The 26,349-nt window shown below is 34.4% G+C and overlaps 1 protein-coding gene across 1 annotated transcript in view; it reads left to right on the top strand.

The window, feature by feature from the left end:
* LOC114329996 (uncharacterized) overlaps positions 1-26,349 on the top strand; it is a 49,750-nt gene that overhangs the window by 19,487 nt on the left and 3,914 nt on the right. The window contains exon 5 of the mRNA XM_028279289.2: positions 24,039-24,248. Within this exon, the coding sequence (XP_028135090.2) occupies positions 24,039-24,248 (210 nt within the window). The remainder of the gene's footprint in view (positions 1-24,038; positions 24,249-26,349) is intronic.

Raw genomic sequence — 26,349 nt, 5'->3', positions numbered from 1 at the left:
GGAGAAAAATGTCCAAGATTATTAGAGAGACGGCTATTAAAATACTTGGGAAAACGTCAGGAAAGAAGTTTCAGGATAAAGAGACTTGGTGGTGGTCAAATGAAGTACCAGGAAAAATAAAAGAGAAGGGAAAATTATATAAAAATTGGCAAGAAACCAGACCGGACATAGATCTTCAAAACTATATGGTCGCCAAAAAAAGGAAACGAAAGTAGCAGTAGCAAAAGCTAAAGCAGAAGCGTATTCTAACCTATACGATCAACTTGATACCAGGAAAGGCGAAGCAAAGATATATAATATATAAAATAGCCAAACAGAGAGCAAAGAAAGCAAGAGATTTTAATCAATTAGATGTATCCAAGATGAAAATAATAAAACACTAATTCACGAAAAGGATGTCAAAAAGAGATGGAGAAAGTATTTTGACAGTTTATTAAATGAAGAATTTGACAGACCTGTGGAGTTAACAGAGACAGTAACAGCAATGGTTACCAGAATAATAACCGAGGAAGTGGCTCAAGCTCTTCAAAAAATAAAGAAAGGAAAAGCAGTCGGACCAGATGATATTCCTGGGAAAGTATGGAGAGCATTGGGAGAGACAGGAATAAGTTGGTTAGCAGGTCTATTTAATAGAATTATGGAAGTTGGACAATTGCCAGACGAATGGAGAAGTATTAGTGCCTGTCTACAAAAACAAGGAAGATATACAACAATGTACAAACTGCAAGGCTATAAAACTACTTAGCCACACCATGAAAATATGGAAGATAGTAATTGATAGACGGATACGCGAAGAAACCGAAATATCCAATAATCAATTTGGCTTTATGCAGGGCAGATTAACAACATATGCAATATTCATTGTAAGGCAACTGATGGAAAAATCCAGGAATAAAGAGACCAACGCTCATATGGTATTCATTGATCTTGAGAAAGCATATGATAGAGTTCGTCGAGATATTCTGTGGTGGGCACTCAATCAGAAAGGAGTCTCTGGCGAATATGTAAAGATTGTGAGAGATATGTATGAGGGAGTAATGACTAGTGTTAGGACAGGTGTGGGAGAGACTGATAAATTTCAGGTGAAAGTAGGACTGCACCAAGGCTCGGTGCTTAGTCCTTATTTATTCTCATTAGTTTTGGACCAGATAACAGCGAGACTACAAGGCAGCATTTCATGGTGCTAATGTATGCTGATGATGTAGTGTTAATGGGAAATAGTAGAAGAGACTTAGAACAAAAACTGGAACAGTGGAGACAAGCTCTGGAGGAAAAAGGTTTAAACGAAAACAGAGTATTTGGAATGTTCATTTAAAGATGGAGTTACTACAAACAAAATGGTATCTTTGGATGGTGAAATGATTGTGAAAAGCAATAGTTTTAATTACCTAGGATCGGTATTACACAGTAATGAAGAAATAGATCGAGATGCATGCAGTAGAATTAGGGCTGGATGGATGAAGTGGAAAGAAGCGAGTGGTGTGTTGTGTGACAGAAAAATTCCATTGAAGCTGAAGGCAAAATTCTATAAAACAGCCATAAGACCGGCTATGATGAACGGAACTGAATGTTAAGCAGTAAAAAAGAAAGAGGAACAACGAATGCATGTGGCGGAAATGAAAATGCTTAGATGGATGAGTGGAGTGACAAAGAAGGATAAAATTAGAAATGAGTATATTAGGGGAAGTCTAGGTGTGGCACCAATTGATGCCAAAATGAGAGAACATAGGTTAAGATGGTTTGGTCATGTTCAACGTCGACATGTTAATCACTCAATACGAAGAATAGCTGAAGTGCAGATTCCTGGAAGGAGTAGGAGAGGAAGACCAAAGAAGACCTGGGGGAGACGATAAGGATAAGGCAGGACATGTTGGTGAAGTGGATTAACATTGATATGACCCAAGATAGAATTGTTTGGAGAAATGCAATTAGGGAAGCCGACCCCACATAGGGATAAGGCAAAGAAAATGATGATGATTTTTACAATTCGGCTTAAATAGGCAGTTTGGTTTCGTTTCGATTCTGAGGAGTTCATTTAGCCCACTGAAGATGTCTGAAGAGACAGAAACGTACGTATGGGGATGATGGATCGTCTGTGAACCAAAATGAAACATAAACTGTTTTATAATTTTTAATTTTACTTATATTTTGAGTACACTGAATAGACAAATAAACGGAATGTGACTGCATATTGCAGAGTCCCCGTTGTCTTCCTTATTCGTCGTCTCCTTGCCTTATAAATTGTAAAAGGCGGAGATTAAGGATGTTACCAGAAAGTGGTTCCAACAGAATTTTCAGATTTATTGTTTAGATCTGAGACTTATCATTTCTCTTCTCACTTACACCGTTGATTAATTACCCCACTTGGGGTATTCAATCAACGCTTACATGAACTTGTGATCAATAATTAATTTTAAGATTGAAAGCTGTAAGTATTCAATTTGGTAAAGATTGAAGTTTCAAATGTTGGTCATCTCTTGGCGTTGTACATCTTTTCCATCCGTTACCAGGTCTTCGTTTGTATTCTCCATTCTCATTGTGTCTCTTTACTATACGAGGAACAAGAGATTGATGGATACGCAGTCTCAGCTCATCGTCTTTTTGTCTGTAACCCTCATTGGCTAAAGTAACAATATTAACGCAGACCCATCATCATAATCATCTAGACGTTATCATCCACTGCTGAACATAGGCCTCCTATTAGTTTCTTCATGTCTCCCTATCTCCCTACTATCATCCAGTTCCCGGCAGTTCTCTGTACATCTTCTCTCCAGCGCATTGGTGGTCGGCCCGCGGTCGCCATTCCAATAATCTTCTAGTCCACCTGTTGTTCGGTGTTCTTCCCACATAACCTGCACATCTCCATTTCTTTTTTGGTACATATTCTACTTACTATGTTTTTGACTTTTGTTCTTTGCTTTATGGTATTATTTGGTATTCTGTCTCTCCTTGTGATTCCTAGCATATCACTCTTAGATTTTCTGCTAATCCTTCCGTTGATCTTTAACAAAGACTAATGCCTGGTTGCACCAATTGATTTAAGCTTAAGACCTGCTTTAAGATTAGCTTACTAAACATACACGTTGCACCATTGAGTCTTAGATTAATTTTCAGCATGCCACAATGGATTGCCACGTGGATTGCATAGATAAGAATCGAAAATTATGGTGCAACGTGCAACGTAAGAGAGAGTTAAAGCGGCTCTATCTATAAGCTGAGCTGGGCTAAGCTAGAGCTTAAGATTTGTTGGTGCCACCAGACATTATTCGCTTAAATGTATCATATCATCAATAAAACTGCAGGATTAACAAATAAAACTCTCGCGACTGATATTTCAATACCAAGAAACAAAACTGCAATGTTTATTAGTTTGTGACATTGTTCTCTTCGGCTATAAAGGCTTTGTTTAAGCATTAGACATTGAAGACTATCTTTTATCTATAATAAATTGTAATATACGTCAATCATTCCAACATAACACATTATTCTTCTTCTTCAAGTGCCATTTCTGCGACGGAGGTCGGCAATCATCATAGCTATTCAGACTGTAGAGACGGCTGCTCTGAAAAATATATTTGATGTACATCCATACCAATCTCTCCGTTTGTGCAGTCATGATATTCTACGTTTCCCTAAGCTTCTTTTTCCTCGGATCTTTCCCTGCATAATGAGTTGGAGCAAGTTATATCTCTTTACACTTGTAATATGTCCGAGATGTTCCAATTTTGTGGTTTTGATTCTATTCAATACTTCCATTTCTTTATTCACCTTTCGCAGAACCTCTTTGTTTGTGACGTGTTTTGTAAGTAATATTTTCAGAATTCTTCTTCTTCTTAAAGTTCCGCTCCTATCGGATATTAGAAATTATTCTGGCAATTATAATTTTGTTGGTTACGCGCCGGAATTGTTCAATTGATCTGCATCCAAACCATTTACGGAGATTGCGTAGCCACGAGATTTTACGTCTTCCTACGCTTCGTCTGCCTTTGATTTTGCCCTGCATTATATTCCTTAATAGTTCGTATTTTTCACCTCTCATGATGTGCCCCAAGTATTCCAACTTCCTGATTTTTATGGAATTTAAAACTTCGCATTGTTTTCCTAGTTGTTCGAGCACTTGTGCGTTTGTTTTACGATCTGTCCATGATATTTTCAGAATACGTCTATAACACCACATTTCGAATGCTTTCAGGTTTTTAATGTTGGATTGTTTTAGTGTCCATGCCTCAACCCCATACAAAAGGTGGAGAAAATATAACAACAAAGCATTCTTATCCGGAGCGTTATATTGATATTGCGATTACAGAAAAGTTTCCTCATTCTGTTGAAAATGGATCGTGCAATTTCAATGCGGCATCTTATTTCTTTTGTCTGATCAGTATCTTCTGTGATCCATGCTCCAAGGTATTTGTACGAAAATATTTGCTCAATTTCTGTATTATCCAGTACTAGTCTAACTCTGCTGTTTTGTGCTTTTGTAAATACCATGAACTTGGTTTTCTTCAAATTTATTTTTAGTCCATAATCGTTGCAATGTATATTTAGTTGTTGAGCAAGGTGTTGCAATTCTTCCAGTGTTCCCGCTAGAAGTACGGTATCGTCAGCATATCTTATATTATTAAGTGGCTCACCGTTTATTATTAGGCCCTCATTGACTTCGGCCAACGCTAATTCTGAGATGGCTTCACTATATAAATTAAATAACATCATCATCATCATCATCACACAGCCAGATTTGTCCACTGTCGGACATAGGCCTCCTCAAGATGTCTCCACCCCTCTCTGTCCTGGGCAGCTGCAATCCAGTTTGTCGCTATTCTCTTTATATCGTCGGTCCATCTGGTAGGTGGTCTTCCACGACTTCGTTTGTCCGCCCTTGGCCGCCACTCTAAGATCTTCCTTGTCCATCTGTTGCCTCTTTGTCTTGCGACGTGTCCTGACAATTTCCAGTTCAACTTCGTAATGCGCTTTATTATGTCTTCCACTCCAGTTCTTCGCCATAACTCATCATTTCGTATTCTGTCTCTCAGAGTTAGGCCAAGCATGGAAATTAAATAACAATGGTGATAAAATACACCCTTGTCAGAATTCTATACACCCACAACTCGAATGATTCCAGTTTTTTCATTGATGCCGCGTTTAAGGTCGAAACTTCCATTCCATAAAACAAAGTCGAGAAAACGTAGCATCTAGCCAACCTAACTCTATACCTCTAACTTCAAATCTCTGGTGCAGAGCACTTTTCTCATTTTGTTCATAACACATTCAGGAATAAAAAAAGAATGTGTGTGTACTTTGTACGCACGTAAAAAGTTATACTTCTATTATTATGATTTCAACGAAATTAATATACTTAACAGGTTATTTGTATTTTATTTAAATATTAAACTAACTTTCTTTATCTACCACTTTTAAAATTTTTTTATTAAAACGATACCAAAAATATAAAAAAATGTGAATCGTCCGGGATTTGAACCCGGGACCTCTTGATCTCCGGTTACACGCTCTACCACTGAGCTATATACCTTTTGCTTTGAAAGGTTTCAAGATTTCTCATACATACTGAAAAATTTAATAGACCAAGTGAAGTGTACAAAAATACTTTAAATATATACTTACTATTATTATAAAATATCTTATTCTCGAGGAAGACAAATCCAAAGACACAAAAATTATAATAAATAATACATTTACTAAGAACACTAATATATCCTTTTATATGATATAATATGACTTATTTGCGCTGATACATACATATCTTGAAAGATTAGCAACGAAATAAATACTGTCTGTGTGCGCATACGCCCGGCATTATAAAATTTCACTCTCGATCGTAAAGAAGTGTAACTTCAAAAAATTAAGGAAATGCGTAATATTTCAAAGACATAAAATAAATAAAAAATAATAATCTCAGATAAAATGTGCAATATAAATAATAAACTGAAATATATAGAAGCAGTGTACAGTGATTTGTTAATAGCTGTAAGTACAGTTTCCAAATTTGCAGTAGTTTGATTACAAGCATTGTTTTTGTATACATACGAATAACATTATTTATATTTCGTATTTATTAATTATCTAAAAACTAGTTTCAACTGTTGGCATTTTCTTGCTAATTGCTAGATCGACTATTTACTTTTCAATAAACAGAGTCGGACCTACCCAAATTAAAATTATTGAAATGAAAGTTCAATTTAAATTTAAAAAAAGATAGAAGATCAAATTTGATAAAATGGCAGGTGGTACTTCTGACTACAGGGGTCCATCAATTAATCCCGATCAGCATAAAATTACTTATTCTACCATAACTAAGCAACAACCATTAACAAAATTCCCAGCAAAAAATCAGGCCATAATTTTACCGGCAGTAGACGGAATAAGAACAGAAGAGTACATCATTGCAGTAGGGACTATAGTCCATCCAAAAAATGTACTGTTTTCATCCAAAATGTCAAACGGAAGAATATGCATCTACCTTTCAAGCACACAAGTCGTAGATGATTTTCTAAGTCAACATGGTGAAATTAAGATTGGAGAACATGCAATTAAAGCACGTAAACTAATTACACCCGCTAATAGATTAATTATATCCCAAGTATGTCCATCTATACCCCATAACATAATCGAACAGTCTTTAATCAATCTTGGTTTTAAATTAATGTCTCCGATTTCGTTCCTTAGAGCTGGAATACAAGACCCGCAATACAGCCATGTACTTAGTTTTGGAAGACAAGTTTACTTTGCACCTACAGACAATTTTACTGTACCCGACTCCGTCCTAATTGATTTTGAAAATATTTCGTACCGAATTTTTCTTTCCGATAAACTAACTTGTTACAAATGCCACCAAACCGGTCACGTTTCCTCGGACTGTACCTCAAATCCCTCTTATCCACAAAATACTCAAAAGCCCCAAACGGAGGAAAATTTTCTTCCACAAATTCCATCTACTAACCCCGAACAAAATCAAATTACACATGTAAATGACGAATCTCAAGAAGAAATGGATGCTCAAGTCAGCACTGATACCGATAATAAAAATAAACGATCTCACTCGGAAGTGTCATCCCCAACTTGCTCTACTCCTACAGAAACTATACCAACAGAATTCACGAAACCAAATCCAGTGCAAATTAAAAAGAAGAAGAAAATTACCAAATTAGACAAATCCACTTCAGAAACTACTAATATTGAGTCATTATTACAACCAGTCCAACAATTTATCCAGGATGCATCACCACCATATGTACTAAATTACACCCAATTACAAGCATTCTTAGAAGACGTTCACGGTTCTTCCACCCCAGTAGAACTGGCCCTAGAATACAAACAGGATATACTCGGGTTGGTACATATGCTAACTGGAATATATCCCATGTTGAACGAAAGAGCAATTAAATCTAGAATTACAAGAATCAAGAAAAAACTACTTAGTAATATAAACCAAGAATTTAGTATTCAGGATGACACCTCTGAAGATACTGACGCATCACAGGAAAATACTCCTTCCAACGATAAATAAAACAAAAAACAAAAAGTTAACAAAATGGCTATTATTCAGTGGAACATTCAATCCGTATTCACACATATAGAAATGCTACAGCTTTTAATTACAGAAACACATCCACAAGTTATCTGCTTACAAGATACAAATTTCACAACAAATAAAAAATACTCATTAAAACAATATGAGGCCTACCATAAAATTAGAACAAACGCTGGTAAAGCTAGTGGCGGCGTATCCATTTATGTTAATTCACATTTGGAATCAGAGGAAATCTCTATACAATCAGAATTAGAGGTTGTAGCAGTTAAAATAAAATCTTCAACACAATATTCTATATGCAATGTATATATTCCATCAGATACCGAAATCACTGCCAAACAACTCGAAATGTTAATTGAACAAATTCCAAAACCCAGAATAATAGTAGGAGACTTTAATGCACATAGTACAACATGGGGATGTCTATCTACAGATAAAAGAGGTGATACTATAGAAAGATTTTTAAGCTTAACCGACTTTGTCTTGCTTAACTCAGGGGAAAAAACTCGCTTTAACTCAATTACTGGTAAGCATTCCGCTATCGATCTCTCTATATGCGAAAGTTCGCTAGCTCCAAATTTAAACTGGGAAGTAATACATCATACTTATGATAGCGATCACTGGCCTATTTTAATAACAAACTACGCACCAGACAAAAATATTGAAATATCCTTTCCAGAAAAGTGGAAAATCAATAATGCAGATTGGGAAAGTTATCAAAATTTTATCAAAAACTCTATACCCCACTTAGGACCATTGGAAACTGATATTGATTTCATCGTTGAAAAATTCACTACAATGATTATAAAAGCTGCAGAAGAAACTATAGGTAAAACAAGCAGGCCAAAACGTAAACAGACGGTCCCATGGTGGAATGCTGAATGTCAAGATGCACTGAAACTTAGTAAACATGCCTTTAACGTATTAAAAAAACACCATACAGAAGAGAACTTGGTTAATTTTAAAAAACATAGAGCTAAGGCGAGATATATAATCAAAAAGAACAAGCGTGAGTCATGGAAACAATATGAATAGAATAGAATAGAATAGAATAGAATAGAATAGAATAGAATAGAATAGAATAGAATAGAATAGAATAGAATAGAATAGAATAGAATAGAATAGAATAGAATAGAATAGAATAGAATAGAATAGAATAGAATAGAATAGAATAGAATAGAATAGAATAGAATAGAATAGAATAGAATAGAATAGAATAGAATAGAATAGAATAGAATAGAATAGAATAGAATAGAATAGAATAGAATAGAATAGAATAGAATAGAATAGAATAGAATAGAATAGAATAGAATAGAATAGAATAGAATAGAATAGAATAGAATAGAATACTTTATTTGTCCTGCAAGATCATTTACATGATATAGGATAAGTTAGTTTAAAATACAAATATATGCGTATATAAAATATCACTTAAAAATTATTATAAGATAAAATACAAACAGTACATAGAATTAATTATTTACATCACCCATATAATATTCGCTTACACTATAGAAACAATTTTGCAATAGGTACGATTTTAGTTTGCCTCGAAATTTATTTGGGTTTATTTCAGATCTAATACCATTGGGAAGATGATTAAAAAGTCTTATATGTACCAATATAATACTGGGATTTTTCGTATCGTCCAGTATTATGTTTTGGTAGTCTTATAAAGTCATTTTGTCTAGTGGGGTACTGATGATAATAATAGTTTGAATGAAACGTAGTTATATTAGATTTTATATACAATATACATTTAAAAACATAAATAGAAGGTACTGTTAAAATGTTATATTTTTTAAATATTGTCGACATGAAAACCTGTATGGCAAATTGAAAATTAATCTAATTATCCTTTTCTGAGAGACAAATACTCTTGTAACACTCACAGCACAACCTCAAAGATTTATATTACAGGCCAATTGAGAATACACAATTGCATAATAAATATTCAATAACTGTTGAATTGTAAAAAAAATTTAAATTGTAAAATTGCGTAATAGCTACTATTTATTTTCTTGCAAACGTGATTAATTTAAGATTCCCAGCTCATATTACTATCTAGATACAAACCCAAAAGTTTAGTGGTAGTTGTCGAATGAGCCATGCTATCATTTACTTTGATAGAGAACTGATGACTTGAGTTAGATCTATAGTAGAATTGCATGCTAGTGGTCTTTTTCGCATTAACAACCAAAGCATTATTTTTACACCATCCTGTAAAGTCTTCTGATATAACATTTAGTAAGACAGTTAATTTCTCAACACTTGAAGCAGATGTAGCAATAGTTGTGTCATCTGCATACATAAATATGTTATTTGATCTGACATATTTGGGCATATCATTAACATAGCATATGAATATTAAATGTCCCAGTATTGAACCCTGAGGAACCCCAATATCAACATCATCATAATATGATCGACAGTCATTAAGTTTAACTAGAATTTTCCTAGAATCTAAATATGATGACAGCCACAATGAGAACTGACCCCGAAAACCAATATTTTTTAACTTCTCTATAGCAACTCTTACGTTTATAGTATCAAATGCCTTTGAAATATCAAAGAAAAGTGCACCCACAAAATCACCCCGATCCAGTGCATTGTGAATGAAACTGAGTAATTCAGCAGTAGCACCCTCTGTTGATCTTCCAGGCAGAAATCCTTGTTGGTTAGAACATAATATATTGTATTTATTAAGGAAGCTATACATTCTTTTGTATACACATTTCTCAAAAACTTTACCCAAAACAGTAGGTACCGTAACTGGCCTATAATTATCTAAAACAGAATTATCTCCACTCTTGAATATTGGAGTTACAACTCCTACCTTCAAACTATGTGGGAAGATACCTTGGGCCACTGATAAATTTATCAAGTGTGCAAGTGGTTTCGCTATATATTCACTAATACACTTTACCAATTTAGTCGATATACAATCAATACCTATGAGGTAACATTTTTCAAGGAGCCAATAACCTTTCTGACTTCACATTCATCTACAGGAAAAAAATAAAATTATTTATCTACATGTTGTGTAGTGTAATGATCAAAATTGGAATCTTCAAAAATATCTATGATTTTATTTTTAGGGCAAGTAGTAAAATGCTCTGCAAAAGAGTTTGCCATCTCATATTTATTTGTGATAATTTTATCAGCAAGTTGATTTTGTCGCAATTATTACGTTTTACCGTCTTACCTATTTTGTTATTTACCGTGCGCCATATAAACTTCTGCTTCTGTTGTATAGTATTCTTACATTCTAAACTATTTTGAAAGAAACTCTTTTTTGCTTCGTCGATTAATTTGACATATTGCTTCTTTTTTCTTTATAGTTCAAATGCATGTCTATATTTTGGAGGTTTTTTGATAGCCAAAAAAGACTTCTCAAATCATTTCCCTCCTGTACTATATCATTTGTTACCCAACTATTTTAGGCTCATTGCGAATTATTTTACTAGTCATTGGACAAGATATGTCAATATGGTACGTCAGTACCCTCAAAAATGTTTCAAATGATAAATTAACGTCATCCAGACATTCGTAAACCTCTTTAAAATATTCAGTGGAAAAACTACTTTGTAAATTTAATACATTCGAGTGCGAAAGGTTTCTAAACGTTACGTTTTGACCTCTTTTATCTTGTCCTGTTTCAGTTTTAGCATCTATTAATAAAACTTCCAAACCAAGATGATCACCTAAAACAAAGTCTTTGGTAGTTTCTTTACATTGATGTGGCTAATTTGTAAGAAAATAATCTAATTTACTTTTAGAAGTTTTTCCATTTTTGTCTGTAAAAATTCGTGTAGGTTCTTTATTTTTGCATTTTAAATTAAAACTTTGTATAAGATCAGTAAATAAAACTTTTTTCTACGAGCGTACAAGAATGTCTACTTTCGCGCACGCATTTTAGTTTAGAAAGTTTCACTTTTCCGCACGCGTGTTACTTTTCCGCACGCGTGTTACTTTTCCGCACGCGGTTTTTACTTTTCCGCACGCGTGTTAATTTAGATATGTTAATATGGCCTTAAAGTAATTATAATACATGCAATAAACTAATATTTAGATATCATTTACTAATTTATTTCAAATATATCTTATTGTGTTCCTGTTTTAATGAAATTAACGCGACAATTCGATGAAATAAAATTATTTTGACATAATATTCGAAAGTCAAATCGGTAGACAAACAGTCGTTTTGAATCATCGTCATGGAAACCAAGATCGTCGTCATGCTAACTAATTATATTGAAAGTTTGGTTTTGACAACCTTGTCAAAGAATTAATTTGTGTATGTATTTTCATATTAATTAAATTAATTGATTAAGATTTGGTAATTTTTTAAAGACTCTTAGAAAAAATATTGTTCCTAACTCTTGCAGAAAGTCTCTTTTCCGCACTCGACTGCTTGCCGAACTCCCGCTTCGCGTCGTTCGGAAAACTGCAGTCGCGTGCGGAAAAGAATGAGTTTCTGCACTTGTTAGGAAAATAACTACTTCCCTAGAGTCTCTCAGATAATCTGTATTAAAATCGCCGCACAAAATAATAGTTTTAAAATGTTTAACAATAATTTAGACAAGAGTAAAGTTTGTTTACAAATATCTCGATATCGCCAGAAGGGGCTCTGTAAATATTAATAAGACAACACATACCATCTTTTAAGCTAAAAGTAACACAACAACATTCAAATAGTAATTCTTCCGCCATAGTATTTAAAAAAACTTGAGGTTTACAAAATAAACAACCTTTTATGTAAATCGAAACACCTCCATCACATTTATCTTTTCTTGTGTAAGACGTAACTTGGTTATAATTTTGAAAACTTATGTATCCTCAATTACCGATGATACCCCCACATCTGAAGTATGGAACAAGATCCGCAGAATTAAAGGTACTCCATATTCTTACAAGGTAAACTCTCTTAATGTGAACGGAAATAAAATAACTGATGAAGCACAAATAACAAATGCCTTAGCAGTTTCGTTTCAAACATACAGCAGTGACTCTATGTATGACCCTATATTTATTGAACGTAAAAGAAACTTAGAACAAGAAATAATCATTACCAATAACAGTCATCCACTGAACTCATTACTAAGTATAAATGAACTAAATGAAGCACTTCAGGACGTTAAAAATTCTAGCCCAGGACCTGACGAAATATCTTATGCATTCCTTAAAAATCCTCCAGCAAATGCTAAACAATACCTTCTGGATATCTATAATCTGTTATTCTATACGAAACAATTCCCAAAATCTTGGAAATCAGCAGTTGTAATTCCTATTTTAAAACCTAATAAAATAAAAACGAATCCAAATTCGTATCGACCTATATCTTTAACATCCACCTTGTGCAAACTAATAGAAAAAATACTTAACAAACGTCTGCAATACTTCCTGGAATCCAATAATTTAATATGCAAACAACAAAGCGGATTTAGGAAAAACAGATGTACAACGGACAACTTGATTAAACTAGAATCGGTCATACACGAGGCATTTGCAAGTAATCGTCAAGTACTGGCCGTCTTCTTTGATATAGTAAAAGCCTACGATACTGTGTGGAAGTATGATGTCCTAAAAAGATTAAAACAATGGGGCGTGGACGGAAATCTTCTAGCTTATGTCAAACATTTTGTTTATGATAGAAATTTTAGAGTTAAACTTACTAATCATTTTTCAAGTTCTTATACTCAAGATAACGGAACTCCCCAAGGATCAACACTTGGGGCCGGTTGTTCGAAGGCTAATCAACAATTATCATTATCAAATATTTAATTACTGTCACCAAACTGTCAATGTCAACTTTGTTTGGGTTGCTGAAAACATAATTAATTAAAATTATGAGATTTATTATCAATTATGTTAATAATTATTGTTATATTAATTGATTATAGTCTCAGAATTGTAATCAATTATGTTTTTAGCAACCCAACCAAAGTTGACATTGACAGTTTTGACAGTAATTAAATATTTGATAGTGATCATTGTTGATTAGCGTTCGAACAACCGGCCCTAAGGGCCGGTTGTTCGAACGCTAATCAGCTATAATCACTATCAAATATTTAATTACTGTCACAACTGTCAATGTCAACTTTGGTTGGGTTGCTGAAAACATAATTTATTATAATTCTGAGATTAGTTAATTAATTAACATAACAATTATTAACATAATTGATTAACTAATTTCATAATTGAAATCAATAATTATGTTTTCAGCAACCCAATCAAAGTTAACATTGACAGTTGTGACAGTAATTAAATATTTGATAATGATCATTCCTGATTAGCGTTCGAACAACCGGCCCTTAGTGTAACACTTTTCTTGATTGCAATGAATGAAGTTGTTGATAACATTAATACTCCTGTCCAAATTGGTTTATATGCAGATGACATTGTTCTTCATGTAAGCAATAAAAATAGCCGGATAGCTGCAACTATTCTGCAAGAGTTCATCAACTCTTTAGAAAAGTGGTCAGAGAGAACAGGTCTTCGTTTTTCTACAAACAAAACAAAAGAAATATGTTTTTCAAGACACAAACAAACAAGTTGGCCAAAATTAACACTATATAATCAAAATTTGCAGTATGTAGAAGAACATCGATTTTTGGGAATGATATTAGATACAAAACTCACTTGGAAAAACCACATTCAACAACTTAAAAAATCTTGCATGCAAAATATGAACATTCTTAAAGTATTAGCCAATCATAATTGGGGATCTGATACCACACAATTACTAAATATACAGGGTGTCCCGAAAATATTGGTCATCCACAGAGAACGACAGTTCTCACCAGTGGCGCACAACACCCCTACAAGCGACACTATATATACACGAAATTTTCGATTTTCTAAACCTGACTGAATTGAAAATTGGGCCAAATCCCATCTTAAAGTTTAGGAAAAGACTCGTACATCCATATGTTACCTCTCCATTTTGGTCCAAGGGTGTGGATTTTACGGCCCTTCCCATTTAAAGCCTGTTTTTCGTTCTCGTCCCCAAAATTCCTAAAAATTTCAAAAATTTAAGCCCGACCTTTGCGGCTTCTGATAGCACAGATCATTACCTTTCCAACGCATGTTTAATTTTGAAAATCGGTTATACCATTCAAAAGTTATCGAGCTTAGAAATATGACTCAATTTTTATTTAAAAAATGGAAAATGTTTGTGGATATGTATGTATGTATGTATGTATGTATGTATGTATGTATGTATGTATGTATGTATGTGTGTGGAAAAGTTACACCGATCTGAATTTTTTTTTCTGTGTTTCAAGAAGGTGTGAGGGCCGATTCAGAACCGGTCTAATTTTTGACTTCTGACTACCCGTAAGCCAGCTAGAGGACTAGGTAGATACAAAATAGCATATTTTTTGGGCGTATATATCTTAGGTTCAAGGAAAGACAGGAAAACCGCAAATACACCAAATCAATAGGGTTGAGTTAAGCTTTCAAGTGGCGCCTAAGCGATCAAGCTGAGACATACACACTGCTCGCCATAGCCAAAAAACTGAAAAATTAAACTTTGAAAATTTTGGTTTTTCGACAATTACTCAAAATTTCAACCTACAAATTGCACCAATAACTGAGCGTTTGTAGAAGGACTCAGGACGCGTCTAACGGTGTATACCTCATATCTGGGAAAATTCGAATTTTTAAGTTATAGGCTTCATAAGTATAATCAAATCTATTTCTTACGGGAAAAAAAAACTGTTTTTCAAGCTCAATAATTCCTGTAATACGTTCAGTTATCATACTCGATCTTGGATGCTGGTCAGATACTACTTGTCAATACGTTTCAAATTCATGTTTAGTGATCAACATCAGGTAAACCGTTCAGAAGTTATAGAGCTCCAAAAGTATAATTAGTCCAGGAACTGAAATTTTTCACTTCGCAATTTTTACAGAATGGATAGATTTGCTTGAAAATTTGACAATAAGTAGTGGATAGTCCAAGGATCAAAATCTATATGATGCCGAAAGACGCTTTTACCATGGGGTTGTTGCCACCTCATCTCGAGGGTGGAAATTTTTTATTATATTTTGACCGCAAATGCTGGTAAAAATATTAATTATAAGCCAAAAATGTTCATTATACATTTTTTTGATAAAATTAATAGTTTTCGATTTATTGGTTATCGAAGCTGTTAGTTTTATATCGAAAAAATTACCAGAGAACGGCAGTTCTCGCCAGTGGCGCAGAAATACGCCCCCCTACACGCAACACTATTATATACACGAAATTTTCAATTTTCTAAATCTGACTGAATTGAAAATTGTGCCAACTCCCATCTTCAAGTTCAGAAAAAGACTCACCCATTCATATGTCAACCATCCATTTTGGTCCAAGGGTGTCGATTTTACGGCCCTTCCTATTTAGGTCTGTTTTTCGTTCTGGCCCCCAAAACTCCCAAAAACTTCAAAAATTTAAGTCCGACCTTTGCGGCTTCTAACAGTACTGATCATTACCTTTCCAACGCATGTCTAATTTTGAAAATCGGTTATACCATTCAAAAGTTATAGAGCTTAGAAATGTGACTTAATTTTTATTTAAAAAAGGGAAAATGTTTGTGGATATATATGTATGTGTGTTTGAAAGTTAAACCGATTTGATATTTTTCCTCTGTGTTTGAAGAGGGGGTCAGGGCCGATTTAGAACCGGTGTAGTTTGTGACTTTTGATAACCTATAAGCCAGCTATAGGACTTGGTAGGTACAAAACGGCATATGTTTTGGGGGTATATATATTCGGATCAAGAAGAGCCAGGAGAACCGCAAATACATCAAATTAATAGTGTTGACTTAAGCTTTCAAATGGTGTCCAAGCCGTCAGAATCAGACATACACACGGCTCAGTATAGCCGAAAAACTGAAAAACTAAACTTTGAAAATTTTGGTTTTTCGACAATTACTCAACATTTCAACCTACAAATTGCGCCAATAACTTAGCGTTTATAGAAGTACACCAGACGAATTTAACGGTGTATACCTCATATCCCGGAAAATTTGAATTTTTTAGGTGATAGGCTTCATAAGTATGATAAAATCTATTTCCTGTGGGAAAAACGGTTTCTCAAGCTCAATAATTCCTGTAGTAGCTTCAATTTTCATACTTGACCTTAGATCCATCAGATACTACTGGTCAATACGTTTCAAACTCATGTTTACTGATCAAAATCGGTTAAGCCGTTTAGAAGTTTTTAAGCTACAAAAGTATAATCCAATTTACGATTATTCCCGAAATGGTTTATGTAGTTGTAGTGGTTACGATGCTAAATTTGATCTGGCAACGGACAATCCGACTTCATTTACCGGCCATCTCAATTTTTTTTCAATCTATTTCGAATAAAAAAAAATCTAGTGTACATTCGATGGACACTAGATCATTTGGGAGATAATGCAACAAAGGTGACCATTTATAAAGCTTGACGTGTAATAGAGGAACATTGCATTCAACTTCATACATTTAATTTATAAATAACTTTGAAAAACTCCTGATACAAGAATAAAAAACCGCTAAACGCCGTAAAAATGAGTGGCGCATAAAATATTCCAGCTACAAAAGATCTGATATGAATATTACGTGGCGCGAAAATGGATTTTCATTTGATGCAAAACAAAATTCTAGTTTTATTTTAAAAGATTTTTCCATAATATTTGCTAAATTTGAAGTAAACGCGCCACAAAAGAGTTTCAAAATTCAAACTGTATCAAAGTTACTCTTTTGTGGCGCGTTTACTTCAAATTTAGCAAATATTATGGAAAAATCTTTTAAAATAAAACTAGAATTTTGTTTTGCATCAAATGAAAATCCATTTTCGCGCCACGTAATATTCATATCAGATCTTTTGTAGCTGGAATATTTTATGCGCCACTCATTTTTACGGCGTTTAGCGGTTTTTTATTCTTGTAAGTTATACCACACATTCTGGGGTCAAAAATAGTTCGATTGAACCTAACTTACCTTAGTACAAATGTGCTCACAAAAAAAGTTACAGCCCTTTGAAGTTACAAAATAAAAATCGATTTTTTTCAATATATCGAAAACTATTAGAGATTTTTTGTTGAAAATGGACATGTCATTGTTATGGCAGGAACCTCTTAAAACAAAATTATAGTGAAATTTGTCCACCCCATAAAAATTTTATGGGGGTTTTGTTTCCTTAAACCCCCCCAAACTTTTTTGTACGTTCCAATTAATTCATTATTGTGGTACCATTAGTTAAACACAACGTTTTTAAAACTTTTTTATGTTTTAGTATTTTGTTGATAAGCCAGTTTTTATCGAGACGTGGCTTCTTTTATAATATGTTTACATAAAAATTTTAAGGGGGTTTTGTTCCTTTAAACCCCCCAAATGTTTGTGTACGTTCTAATTAAATTATTATTGTGGTACCATTAGTTAAACACAGTGTTTTTAAAACTTTTTTGCCTCTTAGTCTTTTTTTGATAAGTCACCTTTTATCGAGATATGGCTTCTTTTTCAAAATATACCTAAAAATGTAAATTATAAATAAATTTTCAGATTACTAACAGATCGCTACAATCGTACTTAACCATATACAAATATGTGGTGGATTCGAAAAATATTCAAAATATCTCGATAAACACTGGATTATTGAAAAAGTACTGAGAGGCAAAAAAGTTATAAAAATATTGTGTTTAACTAATGGTGCCACAATAATAATTTAATTGGAAGGTACAAAAAAGTTTGGGGGGGTTTAAAAAAACAAAACCCCCATACAATTTTTATGGGGTGCACAAATTTCACTTTAATGTTTTTTTAAGATGTTCCTACCATAAGTGTGCCACATGTCCATTTTCAATAAAAAATCTCGAAGAGTTTTCGATATATGAAAAAAAATCAATTTTCATTTTGTAACTTTAAAGGGCTGTAACTTTTTTTGTGTGCACTATTGTATATAGGTAAGTGAGGTTCAATCAACCTAGTTTTGACCCCAGAATCTGTGGTATAATTTATGACCAATCTTTTCGGGACACCCTGTATATAAAACACAGATTCGTAGCAAGCTAGATTATGGATCAATAGTCTACAGTTCAGCTAAAGATAGTTTATTAAAGCAATTGGACATCATACAAAATACCGAATTAAGGCTTGCACTTGGAGCCTACAGTACCAGTCCAGTAGAAAGTCTGTATGTAGAAGCTGATGAACCACCTCTTTCAATTAGAAGACACAGACTAAGCCTACAACATGCAGCTAAAATTGGAGCAAACTCTAAGCCAAAGCCGCACACCAAAGAAACATGAAACGAAAAACATGTTTCATGAAAAGAAAACACTGCTAAAAACATCTCGAAGTCCGCCTACTAATGAAACGAGTGTGATTCATGCTCATGACACATTTTTATTTTCGGAGAGTCTCATAAATGGCCGGATATATATTTGTTTAGCAGTGGTTTATTTCCATGAAACGTAATTTACGTTTCATGTTTCTTTGATGTGCGGCCGGGCTAATAACCCTGCTTACTCCTACACATTTTCTGACAATTTTAATTTAATTTTTGAACAAAAACCCTTCCTTTCTGCATCATTTAGTAAAAGAATCACAGGTTTCAATTTTCCGAAAGTTATTTCCAATGAAATAAACTACCCTCCTCCTTGGACCATAAAACTTCCCAAATGTAATACAAATCTTCTACTGTATCCTAAATCTGATACTTCAACACATATAATTCTACAACGGTTTCAAGAGATTAAAGACAAATACAAAAGGTATTACTAAATATATACAGATGCGTTAAAAACTTCTAAAATGGAAACGGTAGGCGCAGCTTTCGTTGACGAAACAATTATAAACATCAGTTCCAGCTACCTAAGGAGTACTCCATATATATTCCGCCGAATTGTATGCCATATCTAAAGCCCTACAACATATATCAAACCAGCCCAAATTGGAAGCAGTCATTTTTACAGATTCTTTAAGCGCAGTACAAGGAATATTAAGGGTTTACCCAAACCACCCAATACAATGCCAAATTAAAATTGATCTAGAAGAACTTTACAGTAAGAATAAACGGGTAGAATTTGTTTGGATTCCATCTCATGTAAACATAATAGGTAATGAAAAAGCTGATCGGGAAGCTAAAGAAGCCTGCTGTACGAATAGACCAGATAAAGAGCTCGTAGAAATTCCGCATTCCGACATTCAAAACACCATCAAAGAATTTTCAGTGAGAATATGGCTCGAAAGATGGAAAAAACTTGACGACAGCAAACTACAACGCATCAACCCAAATTTGTCACCAAAAGGGATAATGCTACAAAAACGACGAGATCAAGTCATACAACACCGCTTGAGAATAGGACATACCAGGTTAACCCACGAGTACCTAATGAAGAAAGAACAACAAAAACTGTGCTGTTTGTGATGTTCCTCTGACAATCGAACACATTATTGTTAGTTGCCCACTCTATCACCTGGAACGACTTCAAAGTGATTTACCAAGTGATCTGAAAAGTGCTCTGAACTATAGTAAATGTGATAAAGTGACTAAGTTTCTAAAACTAACTAAATTGTACAATCTAATATAAAAATAAGCTTAAGTTCTCAATTGTAATTAGTTGTTATAAGCAAACATCTGATTTTATGTACAACTCTTCCCCGCCAATAACCTTCATGGTTGACGCGGTTTACTTAATAAAAAAAATGTGCAATATTTTTATCTCTGATTATTTTTTAATGGTTTTAATTGCCAATCATATTTAAAAATTTTCATCACGTGTTTAATTCTTCCCAGTCAGATTATTATTATACTGGGAGTAATCTACTTATACATAATTATACTGAGAATAATTTTTAAGTATTTTGTTTATGTTTAATTACAATCAGTTGTATAGTTTTGATAACTGTCATATTTAAGAAAATTATCCAAAATAACCTTTTAGTTCTGCATCTAATGTTAAATTGTCACGATTGCAATAAAAATCGGCAATTTTAAGCGCTAGAATGTAATTCGGTATGATTATTTCATGAATAAAACTGTATTTTTTAATAATTTTAACTATTTTATATTGCTAAGACTTGAATTTTGTATGTATGCATTAAAAAATATTCTGTCGAATATCACACGACATCATCATCATCATCATCATTCTCTTTGCCTTATCCCTATGCGGGGTCGGCTTCCCTAATTGCATTTCTCCACAGAATTCTATCCTGGGTCATATAAATATTAATCCCCTTTACCAACATGTTCTGCCTAATCGTCTCCCCCCACGTCTTCTTTGGTCTTTCTCTCCTACTCCTTCCAGGAATCTGCACTGCAGCTACTCTTCGTACTAGATGATTAACGTCTCGACGTTGAACATGACCAAACCATCTCAACCTATGCTCTCTCATTTTGGCATCAATTGGTGCCACACCTAAACTTCCCCTAACATACTCATTTTTAATTTTATCCTTTCTTGTCACTCCACTCATCCATCTAAGCATTCTCATCTCTGCCACATGCATTCGTTGTTCCTCTTTCTTTTTCACTGCCCAACATTCAGTCCCGTACATCATATCCGGTCTTATGGCTGTTTTGTATAATTTTCCTTTCAGCTTCATTGGAACTTTTCTGTCACACAACACACCACTCGATTCCTTCCACTTCATCCATACAGCCCTGATTCTACTGCATGCATCTCCATCTATTTCTCCATTACTCTGTAATACCGATCCTAGGTACTTAAAACTATTGCTTTTTACAATCAGTTCACCATCCAAAGATACCATTTTATTTGTAGTAACTCCATCTTTAAATGAACATTTCAAATACTCTATCTTTTCCTACTAAGTTTTAAATCTTTTTCCTCCAGAGCTGGTGTCCACTGTTCCAGTTTTTGTTCCAAGTCTTTTTCACTATTTCCTACTAACACTACATCATCAGCATACATTAAGCACCATGGAATGTTACCCTGTAGTTTCGCTGTTATCCGGTCCAAAACTAATGAGAATAAATACGGACTAAGCACCGAGCCTTAATGCAATCATACTTTCACATGAAATTTATCAGTCTCTCCCACACCTGTCCTAACACTAGTCGTTACTTCCTCATACATATCCCTCACAATCTTTACATATGCACCAGGGACTCCTTTCTTATTGAGTGCCCACCACAGAATCTCTCGAGGAACTCTATCATATGCTTTCTCAAGATCAGTGAATACCATATGAGCGTTTGTTTCTTTACTTCTGTATTTTTACATCAACTGCCTTATAATGAAAATTGCGTCTGTTGTTGATCTGCCCTACATAAAGCCAAATTGATTCTCGGATATGTCGGTCTCTTCACGTATCTGTCTATCAATTACTCTCTCCCATATTTTCATGGTGTGGCTAAGCAGTTTTATGGCCCTGTAGTTTGTACATTGCTGTATATCTCCCTTGTTTTTGTAGACAGGTACTAGTATACTGCTTCTCCATTCGTCTGGCATTTGTCCAACTTCCATAATTCTATTAAAAAAACCTGCTAGCCACCTTGTTCCTGTCTCTCCCAATGCTTTCCATACTTCCCCAGGAATATCGTCTGGTCCTACCGCTTTTCCTTTCTTTATTTTTTGAAGCGCTTGAGCCACTTCCTCGTTTGTTAATATGGTGACCGTTGCTGCTACTGTCTCCGTTGACTCCACAGGCTGTCTGTCAAACTCTTCATTTAATAAGCTGTCAAAGTACTTTCTCCATTTTTTTTTGACATCCTTTTCGTGAACTAGTATTTTATATTTTCATCTCGGATACATCTAATCTGGTTAAAATCTTTTGCTTTCTTTGCTCTCTGTTTGGCTATTTTATATATCTTCGTTTCGTCTTCCCTGATATCAAGTTGATCGTAGAGGTTTGAATAAGCTTCTGTTTTAGCTTTTGCTATTGCTACTTTCGCTTCCTTTTTCGCGACCATATAGTTTTGAAGATCTGTGTTGGATCTGGTTTCTTGCCACTTTTTATATAATTATCCCTCATCTTTTATTTTTCTTTGAACTTCGTTTGACCACCACCAAGTCTATTTATCCTCAAACTTTTTTCCTGACGTTTTCCCCAGTATTTAAATAGCAGTCTTTCTAATACTACTGGCCATTCTTCTCCAAATTGTAGTAGGGCTTCCTTTCATGTTCCAACATATTTTCTCTAGTATTCTTTCCCTGAATAGAACTTCTTTCTCATATTTTAGCATCCACCACTTGATTTTTTGTGGTCCTCTCCGATATTTTGATTCAGTTTCACTTTTACTTTGATGTCCAGAACAGCTTATGTTGTTGGCTTACTGTCTCACTAACTATTACCTTGCAGTCCTTGCATTCACGTATGTCTTCATTCCTTATCATGAAATAGTCTATTTGGGATTGATGATGTCGACTTTTGTACGTAATAAGTTGAGTTTCTCTCTTTTTAAAGAATGTGTTAACAATCGTCATATCTAGAACTGTGTGCATGTGCATTGAAATCACCTCCTATTATAACTTTCTCCTCTGACGGAATATCACTTAGGACGTCTCCTAATTGGTCATAGAAAGCTCTTCTTTGATTCTCACCCAGACCTGTTCGAGGAGCATACACACATAACATTCAATACCTCTTTATCAATTACAAATTTCACTGACATCATTCTATCACTCGTTCTTACAACTTCCACTACGTTATCTTTCATTTCACTATCAGTAATTATACCAACTCCATTTCTAGTGTTACTACTTCCTGCATACCACAATTTGTATCCTTCACCTAGTTCTTTTGCCCTTTGTCCTTTCCACCTAATTTCTTGAATACAAGCAATTTGAACTCTCCTTCGTTTGAGCGCATCCACTAACTTCAGACTCTTACCTGTAAGACTACCAAGATTCCACGACCCTATCCTGATTTTTTCTAACCTGCAATGGTGTTCCCCCTGAGATAGTCTTCACCCGGAAATCCGAACTCATTTTACTCCGGAGGCTCATTTTACTTCCGGCACATTTTACTTCCGGCACATTTTACTTCCGGCACATTTTACTTCCGGCACATTTTACCTCAGGAGATGCCATCATTTCAGTATAAGTTTTTTTATATCATTGGAGAAGGTCTTTTCATTATTATGGCCTGAAAAGATTTTGTTTGGATATTTGATGCCTGAATGCCTTCTCTATCAGCACCATACCCTGCCCTGCACGTTTAGCCAATACACCACCAATGCAGCCAAAGTGCTGTATAGGCCAGGATTCCTACTGTAAGGACTGCCCTATAAGCCAATGTATTGTTGCCCGTATCCCGCCGCTAGGAGGCACGTACTTTATTCGGGACACATCGAATATCACACGACAGTAAGAATAAATAAGAAAATAGTGCTCCAGTTTGATTCTCAAACTTGTTTCCATTCAGCAAGAGGCAAGAGTCTATTGTCAGGCAATAATTTTTCAAAAAATTGTCGCATTATTTTCGTTTATTAACTTACACTTATTTACTTTATTACTTAGTATATTATATTACATTTTATTTTATTTTTTAGTCAGAAATAACTGGCTTTTGGAACAATGTGAAAGTAAGCACACTAATCACCAATATTATAAATATCGTGGAGCCAGTTGGATGTATGTGGTACGACTATGAACGAGAATGTCTGGATTGTGTTCTCAGCAATCTTTCCCAATTCTTAATAAACAACTATATTTTCAAATCAAACACTACTGAAGACTTCATCAAATGCGAATGTTTAGATGTAAGTATTTATGAAATAATTTACTGCAGTTTTAGGCCTGGATCCCGCGTACCAAAAAAAGTTTATTAATAGCAAGCTGAAAATTTGTTAATAGCTAATAGCTAGTCGGGCAAACTTTGATGTACGGGAACACTGGAATAGGGAAAGTTTTAATTGTGGAACAGGTTACAGGTTTCAAACATCGGACTACGAAAACGTCCCATGTATTTTGTCGGACAGTACTTACAATTGAATTTGTTACCCTTTCATTAAACTCTCATGTAAAAATTAGACTGCTATTTACTACCAACATAATTCCGATTATTTGACATGATCTACGTGTCGGACTTATTAAAATGCCCAACATATTTGTCGGACAAACATTTTTCCATATATTATATAAAGTTTGCTATTGGATAAAATTAAAAACAACCTGCTAGTTTTCACAATCATAAACTTGTCAGGATGACACGTTCCACAATTAAAGTCACGTTCCACAATTAAAACTTCCAATGTTCCAGTGTTCCTATACTTCAAGGTTGGTCCGACTAGACACCGTTAAGCTAATAACACATTTTCAGCTTGCTATTAATAAACTTTTTTTGGTAAGCGGTATCCAGGCTTATTTATTTGTAACTGTAAATATAAATAGTTTTGTTTACTTGTAAATTCTGTAATGGATAGTTCTTTCGAACAATAGACTCTGTAAAACGCAGTTTTAATTAAAATAAAAATATATTCTTATTATATATATATATATATATATATATATATATATATATATATATATATATATATATATATATATATATATATATATATGATCGGTTTAGAACGTCTTGCGGCGTTGTCCGATTCCCAAATTCCATTCCTTCCTATTTTGCCACAGGTCATCCCTGAGGTCTCGCGCGCTCATCGCTTTCCGGATGCCGGTGGTCCAATTAACTTTCGGTCTCCCTCGCTTCCGATGTTCAGGAGGTTGCTATTCCAGACATTGTTTTGGAAGTCTCTCGTCATTCATTCTGTTTACGTGTCCATACCAGATCAGTTGTCTTCTCTCTATATCTTTCATTATTGTTCCTTCTATTCCCATTCGATTTTTAATGTCTTCATTTCTGATATGTTCTCTTCTGGATATACGTAATGACCTTCTGATTGCATCCATTTCCACTACTTCAATTTTGTTTTTGTTTTTTTCTGTAAGCCTCCAAGTTTCAGCATCATATAATAAACTACTCTTAATCATAGTTTCGTAGATATTAAATTTTCTCTTATTCGATATTTGAGTACTCCAAAGAATATTATTGAGACATCGGATTGCTCTTTTTGCTTGTATAATTCTGGAAGTAATTTCTTTGTCATCCGTTCCAGTTTTATCAAATGTTACTCCTAGATATTTATAATCTAGGCAGGCTTTAATTTTTTGATTATTTTCCATAGTAAGATGAATATCGTTCTCTTCTGAACCAACACATAAGTACTTTGTTTTATCTATATTGACGTCCAATCCCCATCTTGAATATTCCTCGACCAACTTACGCATCATGTATTCTATGTCTTCCCTGTCGTTTGCTATTACGACCTGGTCGTCCGCGAACTGGAGCGTGTAGAGGCATGTATTGTTTAGCTCGATGCCCATTCCATTTACTTTCCTCTTCCAACCTTTAAGTGCTGCTGCAACGTAGATTTTAAACAGGGTCGGAGATATGCAACATCCTTGTCTAAGCCCCTTAGTTACTGGAAAGCTGTTAGTAAGTGAGTTTCCTATCTTTACTCGTGAACGTGATCCTGCATATAGATTTTTTAATGCATTGGTGAGAGTGTAGCTTACTGGTGAAGCATGTAGAACTTCCCACATCTTATTTAAGGGTATGTTATCATAAGCTTTTTGTAAGTCAACGAATGTCAGGTGCACTTCTCTGTTTCTGGCTGTTTTTTTCTCTATGATTTGTTTTAAACTAAATACGTTGTCTGTACAGGAGCGGCCAGCTCTAAAGCCCCCTTGTTCTTCTTCTTCATATTGGCTATATTCGGACTCTATTAGGTCTCTCAGTATTCTACCATACAGTCTACTGAGTGTGCTGGTCACCGAAATTCCCCTGTAGTTTTCGCAATTTCGCTT

Source organism: Diabrotica virgifera, chromosome 7, assembly GCF_917563875.1.
Source record: "Diabrotica virgifera virgifera chromosome 7, PGI_DIABVI_V3a".
In the NCBI taxonomy this organism is placed as follows: Eukaryota; Metazoa; Arthropoda; class Insecta; order Coleoptera; family Chrysomelidae; genus Diabrotica; species Diabrotica virgifera.
The sequence above is the reverse complement of the archived record's forward strand: the minus strand, read 5'-3'. Positions and strand labels throughout refer to the sequence as shown.